This window comes from Notamacropus eugenii, chromosome 3 (genome assembly GCF_028372415.1).
Source record: "Notamacropus eugenii isolate mMacEug1 chromosome 3, mMacEug1.pri_v2, whole genome shotgun sequence".
NCBI lineage: Eukaryota > Metazoa > Chordata > Mammalia > Diprotodontia > Macropodidae > Notamacropus > Notamacropus eugenii.
The window spans coordinates 159,530,395-159,550,017 of NC_092874.1; the positions used below are offsets into that span (position 1 = coordinate 159,530,395).

At 34.0% G+C, this 19,623-nt stretch overlaps 1 protein-coding gene across 9 annotated transcripts in view; it reads right to left on the reverse strand.

Moving 5' to 3' along the window:
- CACNA2D1 (calcium voltage-gated channel auxiliary subunit alpha2delta 1) overlaps window positions 1–19,623 on the reverse strand; it is a 691,308-nt gene that overhangs the window by 140,207 nt on the left and 531,478 nt on the right. For all 9 annotated transcript variants that reach the window (XM_072653215.1, XM_072653214.1, XM_072653213.1 and 6 more), the window contains one exon: window positions 11,231–11,362. In XM_072653215.1, coding sequence (XP_072509316.1) covers window positions 11,231–11,362 — 132 coding nt within the window. The remainder of the gene's footprint in view (window positions 1–11,230; window positions 11,363–19,623) is intronic.

The following is a 19,623-nucleotide window of genomic DNA, read 5'->3' on the forward strand; positions in this document are numbered from 1 at the left end:
ATATCAAATAAATGTACAGAGACTCTTCTTTTATTAGTTCATATTACATGCTCTTTTAGTTTACATTTGTTTGGTTCCAATAATCCATTAGGCTTACAATTATCTATTGCAAATTCAAAAGTGGTAGGAAAGGGAACACATCTCTAGTTTACATCTCTGGTTACATTATACCAGTGATACCTTGCATTTAACAAATTTCTACTTCCAAAAAGCTAACCAATTTAGGCCTGTTTTCTTATTGATTTGGATATGGAATTGTACTTTTCTAATTCAAGAAGCTCTACTTTGTTAGAAAATAAAATATAAGACATAACAGAACTTGCTAACAAAATCCCCTCCTTAAATACAATGTCTATGTCATCAAAATCATTTTTTGCTATTAACTTAAAAAAATATTTCATGAGCATATATTGTTTGAGTCAGTAGAAACTCTTTAACATACACAGAGTTCCTGATCCCCAGTACAGTCTCCCAAAACACCTAAGAAAAATCAACTAATTGAGCAGTTATTATTTATAGCATAAGATTTTTTTTCTCTTGTAGCTTTCTCATTTCTATTATTGCATTCATTTTGTATGTTGTTCTTTTGGCTATGCTTTCCTTATAACAGATCATTCCATAAAGTCTCTTACTTTTCTAAAATCTCATGTTCATTCTTCCTCATTGTCCAGTAGCACTCTCTTCCATTCATTTACCACAGTTTGTCTGAGCAAGATGATGGTCAAGCCCTTTTTCCTAATAAATCCCAGCCAAAAGAATATTTAAACATAATTTGTAAAGTTTATTTGTAGGAAACATGAACTAAAGATTTTAAAAGGGCTATGTTTCTTATCTGGGACACACTAAATGATAATTCAAGACAGGACAGATACAGGCAGTGATAAAATATTAAACAGTATCCAAATTAAGAGGCTGTCATTCAAACTTCAATTATAATTCAAATGTCCTTGCAGAGTGACATAGTTTTTCTTCATGAAGTCTATTGTCTTCAGAGAAAAACATTAAAAGCCTCACCATATATAACTCTGTTGTAATGTCTTCTTGTGTGATTTATTCTTGTCAAATAAAGAGTACTTTTCCCAGTAGTTCATAGCCTTCTATTCAGCACTAGACTGTAGTATAAATATGAATCTAGGTATTACTTTTCTCTTTCATTGATCTACTTTTTTTCCTGTAGTGGATAGTTTTGCAAATTTCTTTGCTGTGGTATAATTGGAACCTTGTAACGTGGAACACAGCTTTCTGATTGTACTGCCTGTCCACAATTCACATTCTCTTCAAAATTCAGTGCTACAGTCTTCGACCCATGCCATACCCCTTTTGTAGGGCCCTTTAATTGTGTTCATGGACTATAAGGATTATTTATTTAGATGAAGAGGCAGCTGAAATTCACTACAAAAGCCTCCTCAGCTATCAATGAACCTTATTCTCATTTTAGTTTGTCTTTAATGCCCCACACTCTAACTCCTTACAGACAAATAATCAGAAGAGCAAACACACACTCGTATTCCAGAATTAGCAATTATATGTTGCATCATTTATAAAGCAGTCTTAACTACAAAATGATTTGCTGTGAATTCAGCAGATGGTAGTTAATCCACATAAAACATTTTCTTTGACATAAAAGAGCTACTGTCTGTCAGCAGGAGGGGCAGACAAAATAGGCAAGTAGACTGGTTAAGTGGAATATTATGGAAGTAAAAGACAGAAAGTCAAACAGAGATTTAATTATTTATATGGCCAATATGTAATAGAGACTTTTCAGGAGAAATCAGGGACAGATAAAATCATATGCAGAGACTGTGATTTTTGATAAAGTGGTATAACTTAATATGTTTTAGACATAGTCATGTGCTATAACATAAAGAGAAAATATTTTAAGAGGTTAACACCCTTTTTTATAGTAATATTTTAATATATTTCTAGAGACACTTGAAACATTAAAAAATACTCACAACTATAGGAAGCATCTTAAGAGAGACTAAACTTTAATACCTAGAGCCTTAAGAGGTTAAGTGATTTCCTAAGGGTCAGAGAGCCAGCGTGCCTCAGAGGCAGAACTAGAACTAGGGTCTTCCTGGCCCTAAAGTTAGCTCCCTATCCAATATAACACACTGCTTCTCCTCAGACCTAGAAGAATTTACAAATTATTTGCTTGAATTTATGTGATCTATGGTACTTTTTTTAGTGTGCGATGACATGGCTTTGAAATAATGAATAACAGAGCATTTTAAAAAAATACCAAACTATGTATATACAATATGAAGTCTCAGAGGAAATATAGGAAGAAAGGAAAAATAAATGAAAGAATGAAAGATAAGGAAAGGAAAACCAAAAGTGGAGGTTAGCAAAAGTTATCTGTGTCAATCTTAATTCAATTGATTCATAGAAAGAGTAGTTCAGTAACACATGGCATGCATCTGTTTCCATATTAATATTCTATTTTACTTTTATGTCCCACAAGCAACGAACTTACTTACCCATTTGCAAAGGCTTCACTGTGACCCACAGTGCACCTATCACTCTATGCAAGAAGAATGTTCTGTGAGAAGCGTGATGAAACAATCAAAATGACTCCCTCAATTTCTCTGAAATGAAAGCCTAGTGCTACACTGTTTCACCTGTTGCTTTTGCATAATCTTGAAGTTATACTAGAGATGCAAATCATAATGGATTGGGAGGGTGTTATATTAAAAATTCTGCATCATCATTCGTTCTCACTAAGGGCTACTTCAGAGCTTCTAAAAGTTTGTATCAGCATCACATTCTTTAAGCATTGGATGTATAGATGCGATGAAAAAATAATGAGCAATGTCTCTGATATGTTCTGGCTCATTCATTCAGGTGATTTCCAGACCAGAAAATTCAGTCTCTAAATTTAAATGTTTGCTTCTAAATTTGTTCATCATTGCTATCTTGCTATCACCTAAAACACAAAAAGTAAAATACAAAGTCCATCACTTTCAGCCCAAATTTGATTCCTACCTTGCCTTCTTTATTTCTTTCAGTGTCAAGATATTATCATTTTCTTCCTTTTGCTTAAACTTCTTCACTTTGATTTCTCCCTTTTCCAAGTCCCACTTCATCATGAATCAATCATCACACCAGTTATTGTTCCTTACAAATGCCTCTCTTGCATTCTTCTCATTCTTCCTCTTCCAAGTTTTCCCAGTATCAATCCCACATTAAATCATGTTAACTGTCTCATAGCTTGCTCCATAAGGCAGTTAGTAAGGGTAGAGATTTGCATGCTAGTGGACAGAGGGTATGGAGTCAATTGAGCTGAGTAAAAGGAATTCAAGAGAGCAGATTTGTAACCAACTTATTTTAGGAGCAGCCACAGTGATTTGGGATGTCTAGATATTTCATCATTCACATGAAATTACTTTCTGTACCTCCCTGGAGGTGCATTTGTTGGGGTGTGGGGTGGACAACTGACTAATTTTTGTACTCATATGTCCACGTCTGTGCTCCTCATAAAGTGTAAGACAGAAATGTTGCCATAGGTTTGCTCTATCAGAGACTGAGGAAGTGGCTAGCTAAGACATCCAGGGTACCATTCTCACCAAAGGGAATCTATGATGCAAAAGTATATGTATACTCAGCTGTCTGTTGCTTTTGTGAATGCATGCTTCAAAATCTACATCTAGCTGACTTTTCTGGACACTTTTCACATTACCTCCTTCCGATCATTCCAAATTCCAGTCAAACTGGATTAATTTTTGCTCTCCAAACTTGGCATTACATATCCAGCATCTGTGAATCTGCCTGGGCTGTGATTCCTTCCTAGAGGAAGAAAATTTCTGCTATCTTAGAACCCTTAATTTCACTTGAGGGTTGCCCAGGTACCACTTTCTTTGGGAAGCCTTTTTCAGTCTCCCAAGCTATCTCCCTTCCTTAATTTATCTTGCATTTTCTTAGCTTTTACAGCTTCTATCCCCTAAAGAGCATTTTGTAAACTCCTTAAGGATAGATACAACTTTTCATTATTTTCTTTCCATCCCCTAGCACTTTGCATATAGTAAATAGATATAAATGTTCAATTTAATTGAATTGAACTTTAAAATAGCAGATAGAGGCATCTGGCACCTGAAAGATCACTGAAATTAAAACTTAACCTCCCTTCATTTATACTGTTAGTCTAATACTTTAAACATTCCATTGTTAAAAAAAATCTTCTCTAGTTCCCTATTACCTACAAAAGAAAGTCTAACTTCTACATGTTGGCATTTAAGGCTCTTGCATTTGGCTTTATCCCAATTTTCTAAGTTTAATCACCACCATTTGGTCCTGTGCAGTCTGATGCTTCAGTCAGGCTAGTCAAGTTACTGTCTTTAGAACATTCACTGCTCACTTATGACCTTTATTAATGCTATCTCCCATCCTGGAATACCTTGACCTCCTCATTCTTTCTTTTCCACCTATCCAAATTCGACCTGTTGTATTTTTTTTCAAAACTGAAATGTGTTTATACATTCAAAAAGGTTAACTTAAAAGGTTATGAAGTTACCTAGATGACTTAATTAAAGGCATGGTCATATTTACATAGCCCAGATAATGGATTTTACTATCATTATTACTATTAATTGCTATTAGCAGTAATATTAAATGTATCACTATATAGAATTGGTTTCTTTTCATGGCCAGATCGTAGCAAAGCAATAATCTCTTATCACCAATTACTTTTTTTCAGAAGTAGATACTCCATGCTTTTAATTCATATGAGGGAAATAATCCAAATCTGTTTGTCTCTCAAGTTTCTATGAAAATATTTTCATGATGACTCATAATTTTGTAGGCCCTTCTTGTTAGAACATTATGAGAAATCTGAATCTTGAAATTAAAGATCTGCCATTTCCTAAGTGTGGGTATTCTCTTCATTGAAGCTATATGACACTGAAAATGTAACGACTTAGAGACCAATGGAAAAGGGATTGTTTTATAAGTAGCTCTCCTTGGCCAGAAAATAAAGGATATATTTTATTAAGGTAATCCTTTGGTCAAGCTAATTCCCACTAACCAAATGGGAAAGTCTAGATTCAAGAAATTAACCTGCTCATTTAAAGACAATGTGTTGAGTGGTTACAACATAGCATATTGCATAAGAAGTTGTATGAAATACTACAAAGAACACTCAGACTTGGCATGTTATTCATTGGCCAGTAGAGAAGATAAGCCATGCAAATATTTCTAATTCAAGGAAGAATGTGAAGGTGCATAAACAAATGGATGAATGAATGAATGAATAATTATATAAAGGTCTAAAACAAGTGCTATGGGATTTCAAATGAATGAAAGCTATAACGGCATTCAGTTTAGATTGACTGGGTAATGAGAAAGAGGTCTAAAGGGGCACGCAATGGAGTAGAACTGCAGAATACCTACCCTGACAAAAATAAGTGGACTCAGTCTTTACACAGAGTGCAACATTTCAAGAATATGAAAATCATTTCTTTTTTTTTTGATTATAAGACTCCAGAAAATCACATGACATGCTGTATCCCAGAGAGAATGCCTTCATTTTCTTGTCTTATTATTTCACCTGGACTTTCCATAAAGAGGATATGGAATGTTTTCCAGATGTATTTTTTTCTTGGGCAAAATGTATATCCAGATTCTTTATATCTTATTTTAGGAAAATCCCAGTATACTGGATAGAGACATTTTTTACTAGGACTTTATTTGATTCTTCTGATCTGATATATTTTGAATTCCACTTTTAAATACTATAACTTTATTTTAAAATAAAAAGAAATGATTCATGAATGTCACTTAAAAGACTATATTATAAAGTATCACCATAAGTTATCTTAAAGGTAGCTAAATGTTACAAAAAGATTTGCATTTTAAAATGGCATTGTAATAACCCACTGATTACTAATTAAAATCTCAAGTATACTATTAACTGTAAAGATTTCAAGAGAAATAATTGGTGAAATAAATAGTTTGTGCTGAGATTGTTTTTGGTTATTTTTTTAAAAAATGATTCAGACAAGTAAGAATCACCAAATTTGACAGTTCCCATAGGCAATTTAGAAGAAAAGAAGAAATTATTTGGTAGAATAAAAAACTTCAAAAGGAACATTCCAAAAAAAAAAAATGAAGTTGATTAATCCATTTATTTTCTTAGTGACATGAAATTCTTTTCTGGGGGAAGTCTGAAACTCTAGAGAGGCTTTCCAGAGATTTGGATTTTTATCCTGGACATACCTAGATACATGTGCTACTTTGTATGGCTCTCAGGTGTCCAGTTTTCTGAATTGTACAATGAGGAGTTAGATCAACCTCTAAGATCCCTTATAGCTATTAAAAATAGTCCATAAATCTATGTCCATAATATGACTCTATTTATAAATAGTGGAGAACTGAAATAACACCTAAAAACTAACAGGAAGACAGCATAGTACAGTGGAAAGTACACTAGCTGTGGAGTCCAAACACATGAGATGAGCTCCTGCCTTTGATGCTCACTACCTGTGCGACCTTGAGCAAGTTGCTTAACTTCCTTAGGCCTCAGTTTCCCCAACTGTAAAATGAGATAATTGGACTCTTCTAGTCACAGCCCTATGATCCTATTTCAAGCTTGACAATAAGCCTCTAGCAATAAATACATATCTTAAATACTTTATTATTCTTAGTTCTTTGGGGGCATCACATTCTATGTCCTACAGCAACATTTATAGAATACTGGCATTGAAAAGATGGTGGGCTCTTTGTCTTCCATGGGATGTTTGGGATCAATAGACGAGAGCTAACATTACCGAATAGCAACTTAGCTCATCCAGCATTAGATTCAACTTGTTTTCTATCACTACTCTCTGTCTGAGATACTAAATATAAATGTAGAAATAGTCTATATAGAGAGATATAGTATACTATATATCTGATAAACTACATATAAACAATAGATTTATAATCTATCTATATGTATAGATGTCTGTCTGTACATATATATTATCCCTTTACTAAAAGACAAAACTCTGTGCCAAACGAAAGCAACTTCATATGAATTTTAGAATGCTGATGTTCTTTTAAATAATGTTTTTTTAAGAAAAAAGAATAAATCTCTGAGTGCTTATAAAGCACTATATCTGAGAGCATGTTACCAAATTGGACACTAAGGTAATTTAATTATTATTTCTCATCATTTTTTTTAACTATTAAAAATTCCTGACATACTTTTCCCTAGCCTATGCTAGATGTTCACAGAGTATTAAACAATGATTATATCATTTCCCACTCGTCTATAATACAATGGCCTTTTTTTTGAAAATTGGATGTGGTAACTAAAATTATTTTATGTACTTCTTTTTATTGCTACGTGACTTGCCATGCCTTTTTATTGTAGTATTTATATTTGGTACATGCTTTTTGTATTTGCTTCCTAATTCTCTAGCACCAGTGGAGGAAGTATCAGGTTTAAGAGCCCATGTGTGAAAGACCATGAAGGAATATTCGATATGTGTGAGCAGTTTTTAAATAAAAAGATTTAGAACTTGTTAATAAAAGATGAGTTCAAGGAAATTGCTTGAAAATGGTATTTAAAAGGTTTCCATCCTTCTACTAGATCTGAGGTTACTTGAGCTATTCATTTCTCAGTTAAATAAAGAGCCATGTTTTCAGATAAGTAAATCGACATTATTTTCCATGGGCGAAAGACTTCCAGATAATAAATAAGATTTTCCCTTTAAAATGACATCTTTACTTTCATTTAGCATATGTATATATAAATATATATATAAAGTGGCTATTAAATCATTCCCTGAAGTTTTTGTTTGTTTCATATCATTGATCAGTGGAAAAGGAAATACTCTTTTTAGCAAACATATTTATAATTATAAGAATCTCATGAACTGTTATACTACATTATACAATGCACTGGACAAGAAATCGGAGAACCCAAGTTTTAGCTGCATCTTGGTTGTTAATTACATGACCTTGGGCAAGTTTTTTTTTCCCTTTAGGTGCCTCTATTTTCCAAACTGTCAGATGGAGATCATAGCCCTTCAAAGTGACTTTTAAAGATTGTGTTATTCAGTGCCTGTCAAAAGCAAGGCACTCTCCTTGGTGCTAGCGATAAAAGGCTGTAAAAATTAGGGTATCTGTCATGTCAAAGTGCTTACAATTTACTAGTATCAGATGAAACAATTAATTTGAAACATATAAAATGCTATAAAAATACAGTCAAATAAAAATTGATCCAAAAGTTTTTAAATCTTCAAAGACAGTCAAGTTTTGTGGATGTTATGCCTGATATACATATCTAAATACTAAAATAACATATCTTTTACATAGCTAGAAGTGTTACATGTGGAGGGTTTTCTTTTTTTTGGATCCATGTTATCACAATAAATATTTCAAAATTAAATAGCATTTTGAAGATCAGGATTTTTTTCTTCTTGAAGTACCAATAGAATGTAAATTAATTGAAGGCAGGGTGTATTTCATTTTTGTATTTGGTTCCTTGTATACAAAAAAGATTTATTAAATCCTTGGAAACTGAGTCATTAATTGGGGCAGGATTATGATCCTATTTTTGCGTATGAGAAAAGTGATGATTAGAGATGCTACATAACTTGTTAAGTCATACAGAAAGTAAGTTTCAGAATTGACACTCAAATCTAGGTGTTATGATTTACAGTCAAGCCATTCTCTTTCTTTTCACCAGAGGGCTCAAACACAATTGTCTGACAGGGTCAGCAACACTCCCAAAGGAAACCCAGAGGAAATTGAAATATAACTGGGAAATATTTAATGAAATAATGAAAATTCAATAGAACAAATGCTAATGATTAATATTAACAATATTTTATCATTTATTATAATAATATAATTATATCCATAATTATTATAAATATATTTTATTTACTATATAATATTTATTATATTTATAATTATTAATAATTAATATTAATAAAATATTAATGCTAATATGTGCTTTTGTAAGTTAGTATTTGGCCTGTAAGGATCCTTAGGTATGGCTTTGTGCAGTTATTTTTTATCATATTCGACTCTTTGTGACTCCTTTTTGTTGGCAAACATACTGGAGTGATTTACTATTTCTTTCTCCAGCTCATTTTACAGATGAGGAAATTGAGGCAAACAAGACTAATTGAGTTGCCCAGGATCACACAGCTAGTGTCTGAGGACAGATTTGGATCCAAGTCTTCCTGACTCCAGGACTGGCATTCTATTCACAGTACCACCTGGTCGCCCCCTAAGTGTATTGATTAATGGCCCCCATTTCTGTTTTTGACACCACTGTCCTATACCACAATAGCTCACAAACCAGTGTCCAATTTTCAGGAGATGTGATGCACCTGTCTCATAGCTATTGTAGATCTTCCACTCAGGACTGCTGAGGTAGGAGGTAGGATCATAAATTTAGAGTTGGAAGAAACTGTAGGGACTAAATAGTCCAATTATCTCATTTTACAGTGAAGAAAATGAGGTTCACATGGGTTAAGGGACTTGCCCAAAGTCACACAGAGAGTTGTTGATTCCAGCTCTTTAATTGAGACATCATTCTGTTTCTCCCTGGTGGTAGTTCACAAATTCTGAACCTGTTCCTAGCTAAGCTTTCATCCCTCAGCCTGCTCTGTGATTAGCCTGAGCCCTTTTCAAGGGCCCTCAATGTCACTCTCATGGAAGGGCTAAGGGGCATAGGATATTAAAAGCAGCTGGTCTGTATGTTTTGCAATTTATTTATAAATGTAAGCAAAACTGAGGTCCTCCTATGCTTAGACATTATTTTTTTTTGGTCCACCCTACAAACTCTGCTTCCAATAGCCCATTTTGGTTTTTCCCTTACTCAAAGTTCAGGCAGTTATTCCACTCCAGCAGGAATGCCTGTCCATATTTTTTTTGCCTTTAACTTTTAACTTTGCTTTTAACTGTACATTAGAAGTAATTCCAATAAGCTAAAAATTCTGATTAGGTGTTGATTTCCATCAAAGTTATTTGCATTGAATATAGTCTCAAAAGTTTTCAAGACTGAAAAGGCAAAATTCTTTAAAAGTAAAATTTCAGGTAACACTTGAGGCCAGAGTAGTAGAGTTTGGGGTAGACTGTCAAAGCAAAAGGCATTTTCTGCTTCCTGTTCCTGAGTTTAGCCTTGTCACCACAAGCAGATCAGACTACATAGGCTTCATAATCAGCATCAGTCAGTAGGAGAAGCACGTTCTTTTGGCAACATGACCACCAGGTAGACTTAACCTAAATGAGGAGTACTGGATAAGGCATCAAAGCTTCCCTTCATCAATATATAAGGATGGTCCAAAGGCCAGCTATCCCCTGCTGCTGGCAGCAGGTATAGAAGCCTGCCTGTCTGGAGACCAGTTCAGTCTGCCACATCAGGATGGATGTTGAAACCACGGCAGAGAAAAGTCAGTAGTCATAGTTCTGTACTCAAGTCACATACTGATTATGCTATGTATGGATTTATCTTCCATATTCTAATTCAACATTTTAAGATGTTCCCAGTTTTTCTTTTCATTTTTTTTTAAGAGCAGACATAATTTCATCAGTGTAGGGAGTTTTTATGGAGGAAACTCCCTCAACTAATGCAAATCAGGCACTATTCCCCAAATTGTTTTGATAAGGGAATTTCCTGGAGCACTGAGAGGTTAAGTGACTTGTCCAGTGTCACACAGCTCCTTATACGTCCAAGGCAGCATTTGAATCCAGGTCTTCCTGACCCGAAGGTCTACTCTCTAGCCAATATCACACTGCTACAAGTCTACTGGTCAAAATCTATTCTGTGTCCCATTTCTCATGCTTGGTCAAATACAGACACACTTGCCCCATATGTGTTGGCAATGCTTAGCTCTTGACTGGCTTGGAACTTTGACCTGCTCACCCTGACTCTGTCTATAATTCATCTGTGTTCTCTAGTTTGTTCCAATGGCTAACATGTTAATTTCACACTCTGGGCTTATGGTCACTATTGGTCCTTATCTTTCTACATTACTCCTGTCTATATAGTCTGTGACCCATTTAGCCCAGAACTGTCACCTAAAATAGGTGATGCCACTCTAAAATTATTTAGCCTAAAAAAGATTTCACAGAATTGTCCGTAGAAAGGAAGATTTCTATTTTTAAAACTCTATTGTTAACAATCCCTTTCTTGTAACAGAAGTTGGGAATTAAGATAATCCTTACCCAGAGAACACAGAGGTGCAAACTGAAGTTGATTGGTGAAAAGTGCCGTCACTTAAGAGAATTAACTTACCTGGATAATATCTGGCGAGGCCAGTGGCACTGCCAAACACCTGCCACAGCAAGGTAGGATCTTCATCTCGATTTTTTTTGAAAACATCATCTAAGGCACTTGTCCAGTTGAGTTCATTCAACACAATTGTTGCTGCAAAAGAGCCAAAGGAGGAAAAACATTCCTTGAATTACGGGTTTCTTTTGTCAAATTATTGAATTATTTTACTTCACTTGTTATTTTATTTTTTAAATTCCATACTACATATTTAGATATATATGGAGATATATATGTATGTATATATATGCAGGTATATATGTATATATGTGTATGCATATATACATACACACACACACATATATATATATGTACACATACAAAAGTAGATACAAAGTAAAGAATCCAGTTGGTTGTCCAGCTGTTTCTGAATATTTGTCGATAGACATAGTGAATGACTGTGTTTACACAATTCAGAATCAAATTTTATTGAATATTGAGACACTGGGGTCTGATAAGAATGAGATCTGCTAAAGGTGTATGAATACTTCATTGTCAATCTGTTAGCACTACTGAAAACGATTCAAAGCAGAATTTGGCCTGCATCATTTTTTCAGATATTTAAGATATATTACTTATCCTATCTCCTTCCTGAATACCTTTGTCCTTACATCACCCCTCAAGTTCAAAACTGGATAACAATGAAAAGTAGAAAAACATATTTTTGAAAAAAAAATAATACAGTGTGCTTTCTAAGCATCTGTAGATGTAGTTTTACGGACCTAGTTAAAAATTACCTTTAAATTGGCCAAGTCTGCATGAAAAGGGATTACAATGAATAACACACATGAGGCCAGCTCTCTTTTTAATTTATTGTACATGTCACAGATAATAAAATCAAGTGACGAATGTTCATGATATGTCAGGAAATGATCAGATCGGGCATCTTTTCAATAGAGAAATTATCATAATGACTGGACAGTCTAGTTTAAGGATAAAGACAGGTGATCCTGTGCAGCAATAATGTACTGTCTTTTACAATGTCTGATAGCAAATGAGATTAAAGTTAAAAAATATAGACAGGTGTGGGTTTTTATTTTTGGTGGAGGTTAGAAAGTGTTTTAAGAAAGTCCTAAACACTATCATTTCAATTCTACTGGAAAAAAAGAAAACATTGAATTAAATCCATGTGAATTGTAAAGCAGGGTTGGGACCAGCATTCTAAAGCAGGGCTCATTATTACAGGCTAACAAGATTTTCATCTTTATGGATGTGATTGCTTGCAAAGAGATCAGTTGTGTGCGTGTTAATATTCATGAGCTGGGTCAGTTCCATAGTGTTTTGGAGATAGTAGAAAATTCATATTCGTAAGCATGAACCAATGAACACTAAGTGACCAGTTATATGGAAATTCATATTCACGGAGATGACCTGAATGGATTCTCATTATTCGTGAGTATTTACATTACTATGCAACATAGCATACAGAAGGGGAGCAACACAGCTTTTCTTTAAACATTTATGAATGTTACAGTACTATTCAACTGAACAAACAATGGAGTTTATTTATGATATAGATAAACTTCATTATCCCCCAATCTGTCCTGAATATCTGCTTAATTTCCCCAAGTCTCTCAATTCACTCTAGGCAGCAGCTGGCATTCAATTAATTTGAACATGGTAAGGTTTTATTTGTTAGCTGGGCCGCTACTGTTCCCCTTTGTCTTTTTTTTTTTTTGTTAGTAGCATAGCAGCTACTTTTTTTTTAATGGTTAGGTAGGCTGTGAGCTTAGCTCCGTGTATAAAAAATGGAACTGTATGGAAATAAAGAATGAACAAAAAATGAAAATTCTGAAATATGTTTATAATAATAATTTATTACTAAAATTAATTTGTTTTGTAATAAAAACTCATTTGCAAACAAATCTTGATTACAGGATTTTCAAACTGTTTTCCCTCAATATTAACTCACTCTAATTATGCTGAACCAGGAAAATAAAATTTCATTCCTTCTTGAATTTCTTTCTTCCGACTTTATATGTTATACACAAGGAGATTGCTGCTAGCATGTACATCATCATATAAACATATATATGTATCTATGCATATAATAATAGCTCACATTTTTTACATTGAAATCTAAGTTTTACAGTTTTCATAGTGCTTTTCTCAAAACAACCTGGGATGTTATCCCAATGTCAGAGGAGCTGAGAAAAAAAGAGGCTGTGAGAATTTAATTAACTCATTCTTGCTCATACGTATAGCCACCAATGGTAGAGCAGAAACCCATATCCAGGGATTCTAACTCCTAGTCAAGGACATTTAAAAAAAAATAATTTTCAGATTTATTATTTATGCCTTTTTTCCCCCAGTGAGGCAATTTTTCAATATTCCCCCATCCCAATAAAGCCTTCTTCTGTAGCAACAAAGAAATAAATAAGTAAAGTTAAGCAAAATAAGCCAATGCTTTATACCTCAGGACCTCTCTCTTTTTCATAGACATTGCAAAGTATGAAAAACATATTTTAAATCTTTTTAAATCTATATTCCATTACTTTTAAATTTGGGAGTTATAAATATATCTCTTTAAAATGTAAGTACTATCTTTTTTCGAAGGCAGCTTGATGGCTGAGTGGATAGAATATTGGGCATGTAGTCAGGAAGGTCAGAGTTCAAATCCAGCCTCAAACAGTTACTACCTGGCAATATGAGCTTGGACAAATTAATTAACCACTATTTCCTCAGTTGTAAAGTGTGGATAAATAATAGCATCCACCTCTTAGAATTGTTATGAGGATCAAATAAGAATATTTATAAAGCAGTTAGAATAATGCTGGGCACATAGTAAGTGATATGTGAATGACAGCTGCTATTTATCAGTATTCCTTTTAGAATAATATGATAGCATTTGTATTTTAGTAAATTAAAGCCTACAAACATATAAATAAGACACACTAAAGTGTTATTCAAATTTCATTTTAATGTTGTTACTTCCTAAGTGTCATATAATGTGCTCACTTTAATTTTTTCACATATGTGTATATACACAAAAATATAGAAAATACCATTATAAGGATAATAATACCACTTCCTAATATATGTAACACTACACACACACAGGCAATAATTTGTATGCAGTCAAATCCATTAAATAATTATATTATAAAGAAACTGCCTTAATAAAAATGATCATCATGATAAATCCATGAAAAAAATGTATTATAACTACTCTCCTTAATGAAATATTCTAAACATTAATCCACAATGAGGTTATCATAGCAAAATTGAGATTAAGTTAAATTATCCAAATAAAATACATTAAGATGTCTTCTCTGTCTCTTTAATTTAAAATCTAACTACTGCTTTTTTTTTTCAGGGGAGGGAAGGGATAGACAGAATTATATAGTGGATAAAAAGCTATTTATTAGGGTTAAGAAGATTTGTGTTCAAATCTCATCTTTGAAAGATTCTAGCTGTGGGACCCAGGGCAAGGCATCTCTCAGTGCCTCAGGCCTTAGCAAGACATACCCAGAATGCATCTGTAACCTAGGTAGTAGAGAAAGTCTCTATGAATGATGAATTCCTGAAATCACAGATCCAACAAGTGTTTGCATATATAAATGGCAGATAATACATCCATAAGCCATAGTGCATAATGGAGTGAATGTTTGATCTGAAGAAATGGTTCTACATTGGGCATTCCCTTCACTACTGAAATCATAGGTCTGTATCCCAGAAAGATAGATAACTAGATAGATAAATAGATAATAGAAATATAGTTACATCTATTTATGTTTTTATTTGTTATTCTTTTATTTAATTGAAGCCTTGCCCAGCACAATTTTTAAAACTGAACTATTCTTGTTTGTTGAAAAATAACTTTTTTATTAATCAATTTATTTGTTTTCAGTTTTCTACAATCATTTCCATAAATCTTAGATTTTCTCCCTCTCTCTTCCCCCCCATCCCCAAGACAGCATGCAATCTTATATGGGTTCTGCACATACATTCTTACTAAATACATTTGCACCTTAGTCATGTTGCATGGAAGAATTAAAATGAATAGGAGAAACCATGAGAAAAACCAAACCAAACCAAAACAAAACACAAGAGAAAAGAGTCTGCTTCATTTTGCAATCCAATTCCCTAGTTCTTTCTCTGGATGTGGATGACATTTTGCCTCAAGAGTCCATTGAGGATTTTTTATGTCCTTACATTGCTATGAGGGGCTAAGTCTACCAGAAAAATTCCTCTCACACTGTGGTTGTTGATGTGTACAAAGTTCTCCTGGTTCTGCTCCTTTCACTAAGCATCAGTTCATATAAGTCCTTCTAGAACTCACTGGTTCATCATTTCTTATAGCACAATAGTATGTTGAAAAATAACTTAGGGAAACTCATAGCAAAGGACTTGGGTTTGGGTATTCATTTTCCTTTCTTCTCTGATGTTATGATGTACAACAAAGGATGCGCTAATTGTATTGTGTGTGGGTTTTTGGTTTGTTTACAGAATTTAGAGATCACCTAGTTCAGTCAAATGAATTTTAATTAGATTTCTTTTCTAAGAAACAGAGGGGTTGCTGGCACATCAGAAGAAAGAGTTCCTCATGCTACTGAAATCACAGATCCAGAATACCCTGACCCCTCCAAAAATGTATGTACTGAAGAGAAGAAGGATGCTGAGGGACAAAGGGGAGAAAAAGTAGAGAGGTAGAACAGCCTTTTAGGTGGGAAGAATGCCTGCCTCTGGACACATACTTGAACCCTCTATCATAAGGCTGAGAGCTATATAAGATCTTAGAGCTATGGAGTCTCAGAGCTATTGTGTTTGGGTTCAGTTCTCATACAGTTTTAGAAAATAGTAATCAGTGCTCTTTTACTCCTTTCTTAGTCCAAAGTCAGGGAAGATGAACCGTATTACTGTTAGAATTCTTCCCTAGTACCTCTGTCTTTTACAAAACTAGATCTCAGCTTTTCCTTAACAGATAAAATGATCTTTAAGTTATTTTCATAAAAACATCTTTTTATCTTTAGATGTAATTGTAAATTAATAGTACTTGAATAAATCTTATAGATCAGCTGACTTCCTCAGAAATACCAATGGGAGCTCAGAGAAGTTACGTAACTTGTCCAAGATCACACAGTCAACTAGCCAAACTTCCTCAAAAGTAGGGCTGGAGTCCAGATATTCTGGAATGAATTCATTACTGTGTTATCAGCCAGATAAAGAAGATCTTAAAAGCTTTATAAAATCAGTGTTCACAATTTGGGCTTTCCTTAAGTTGCAGGCAGGTTACATATTTCAATAAGTCAGTAGATCAACGAGCTCATCATTATTTTGGAAACAAACTTCGTTTTAGGTTTCCAGTTCACCCTCCCTTCTATATGCCATGAGTCGCCATTTTCTCCACCTCCAATTAGACCAGAAACTCTTTGAGAACAGGGGCAGAATCGTTTTTAATCTCTGTATCCCTACAGCCTAGCACAGAGTCTTACAAATAGGTTTGGTTTGGACATGTGATTTCACTCATGTTCTGTTCTCTTGGTGGTGATATTCTTTCATCAATAATTATTAGTAAATTTTTGTAAATTATATATTTTCCAACTATCCCAAGTTCCATTAAAACATTTTTGACTATCTACATCTATTTTACATTTTATATTTTCTGTAATTATATCTTGGATATTAGTGAGCTGAACTGAATGCATTTCTCTCTCCTTAGCTTGACCTAACTGAAATACCCTATTTAGGACAAATTCAATTCCAGAAAACATTTATGAAGTGCCATCCAAGGTAGTGTGCAAGGTTCTGGGAGTATGCCTATGAATAAAGTACCATTTCTTCCTTTATAATGTTTTCAAATAAATAGGATTAGTTATATACTCAGATACTGAGATGATAACTAGCTAATTAATTAAAATGTGAGATTTCTCCCATACCATAAAAAGTTTGGAAAGAGAACACAAAATTTAAATCCAGTCTCAATAATAGCACCCAGAAAGTTTACTTTTGAGTTAAGGGAGGATTTATGCCTTACAGTTGTGCATTTTATAGAGTGTTTTAAGATTTGCAAAATATTTTTGAAGTGTCCTCATAATAATACCCAGAGGTGGAAGCTACTATTATCTTCATTTTTCAAATTAGGCAAGTGAGGTAAACAGAGGTGAGGTGATTTGCCCAGGACATGCAACTCGTTAGGTTGCAAAGGCAGGATATGAACTCAGGTCCAGCACTTTATGCATTGTACTAGTTAGCTGCCTGTAAAAAGAGCTTCAGAATTTGATGATGTGGATTCTGATCACATCTCAGACAATTGCTGTTTGTTTGACCTTGTGCAAATCCCTTAAACTTCTAGAGTTTTCAGTTTTCTCAGAGGAGACTAAAACAAATGAATTACAAAAATGAAACCAAAAATTACAAGGCTGAACTTGAGATGAGGTCCCAAGTCCCTTGCAGTTCTGGATCAATGGTTGTGTAGTTGCTATGTCTTCAATTGCATCATTTTTCACATAAGAAATCAAATTTATAGGGTTGAACTGATTTGTCCAATAGGACATAGGTGGGTTTCTATAAGAGCTGAGATCTGTGCCTAAAATGAAAGAGTATGATTTCCTCAATCTAGCCACCTCTATTACTCCAACACACACACACACACACACACACACACACAACACACACACACACATACACACTTCTTTCAGTTTCCAAAATACTACAATTTTATTGTAGATTAGTTCATTCTTTTCAATAGCTTGAAGTATATATGCATGTGTGTGTGTGTGTATGCATGCACGCACACACATATTCAAAGAATATTGCTTGTTAAGATTTATTATGAGAATTCATTTAACAACTCAGGGTTGCATAGTCTTTTAAATGTGTTCATTACTTATTCTATTTTGTGAATACCATTTGCTTCATAAACATTTTGGTATATTAAAAGGTGATTCTGGATTTGGAATCAGAATCTTGATTCAAAAAGTGATTTTTTCCATGTATTGCCTGTGTGATCTGGGTAAGTTACATAAAATCTCTGTAGATCTCAGATTTATCATTTCTAAAAGAAAGAGATATGCCTTTATAGTTATATTGGGTTATTATATTATATATATTAGTATATAATAGACAAAATAACGTATTCACCCAAAGTCATTCTTAAAACAATATTACTGTTACTATGCGCATTATTCTCTGGATTCTATTTATTTCACTCTTCATTATTTTGTGCAGGTCTTCCCATGTTTTTCTAAAATCAGGGAGCTCATCGTTTCTTATGGCACAGTGGTATTCCATTGCAATCATATACCAGAATTTGTTCAGCCTTAATGATGGGCATTCCTGCAATTTCCAGTTCTTTGCCACCACAAAGAGAGCTGCTATAAATATTTTAGACCATAAAGGTTATTTTCCTTTTCAGCCAATTATCTTTGGAAATAGACCAAGTAATAATAGTCTATTTCTTCGTATCCCTAGTGCCCAGCACAGTATCTTGAACATAGTAGGCAGTGAAATGTTTAACGTATTACATTGATGAGCAATTTTCAAAATGTATTTGTTCAATATCCCTTTAATACTCTGCAGATCTCAGATAGCGTAGATGTGGTTCTCTGCTCTGCCAACAGAGATTACAATCCCTCTCTGCTGATAGATATTCTGTGAAAGTTGCTTTGGCTGAAAAATCTCTTTGTGGTTAATCTGAGGAGGAGCCTCTTCAAACGTATCTAGGCTGCTCTTTAAACAACAGACAGAAAACATAGTCATTAGCAAGGTCCAAAAGAAATACTGTAATAAAATATCACCTCTTCACTGAACGTACCTAATTTTAAAAGTACGGACAAAAGATTTGGCTGTCTGTTAATCGAATCAGTCACATTAATTGCATTATCTTTGATATGCAAATATATACTATTAACTCAAAATCATGGAGGCATAGGATTCAATGTTTTGGGTTAGCTTTTCATAGGACCATAGTATCATAAGGGATCTTATATATCATTAAGCCCTTCATTTTACATAGACGGAGAATTTAAGGCTCAGCTAGAGCTTAAGAGACTTTGGATGGCTAAAGTGAAGTATCTGATGCAATATTTGGACTTCTGTCTTCCCGATTCAAAGCCTAGCGCTCTACACCATGATGTTGCCTTGTCTACTGTGGTCATACCTTGCACTGAATCATTCAGACTCTCTATGTCCAGTTCTCCCATTTGACCAATACCCTTTACCCTCAGGGCAGTAGGCAGAGGTCAGTCAGATGTGAATGACCATGTAGAAATTTTCCATTACATGAAGCTTAATGAGATCTAACTTTCATCCATACCAGGTCCTTAAGAACTTACCTAAGTGTAACATAGCAACTTTCAAAAGTGAAATTTATGTAGGCAGTTTTTACGAGCTTTTGAAAACACAAATAATACTTC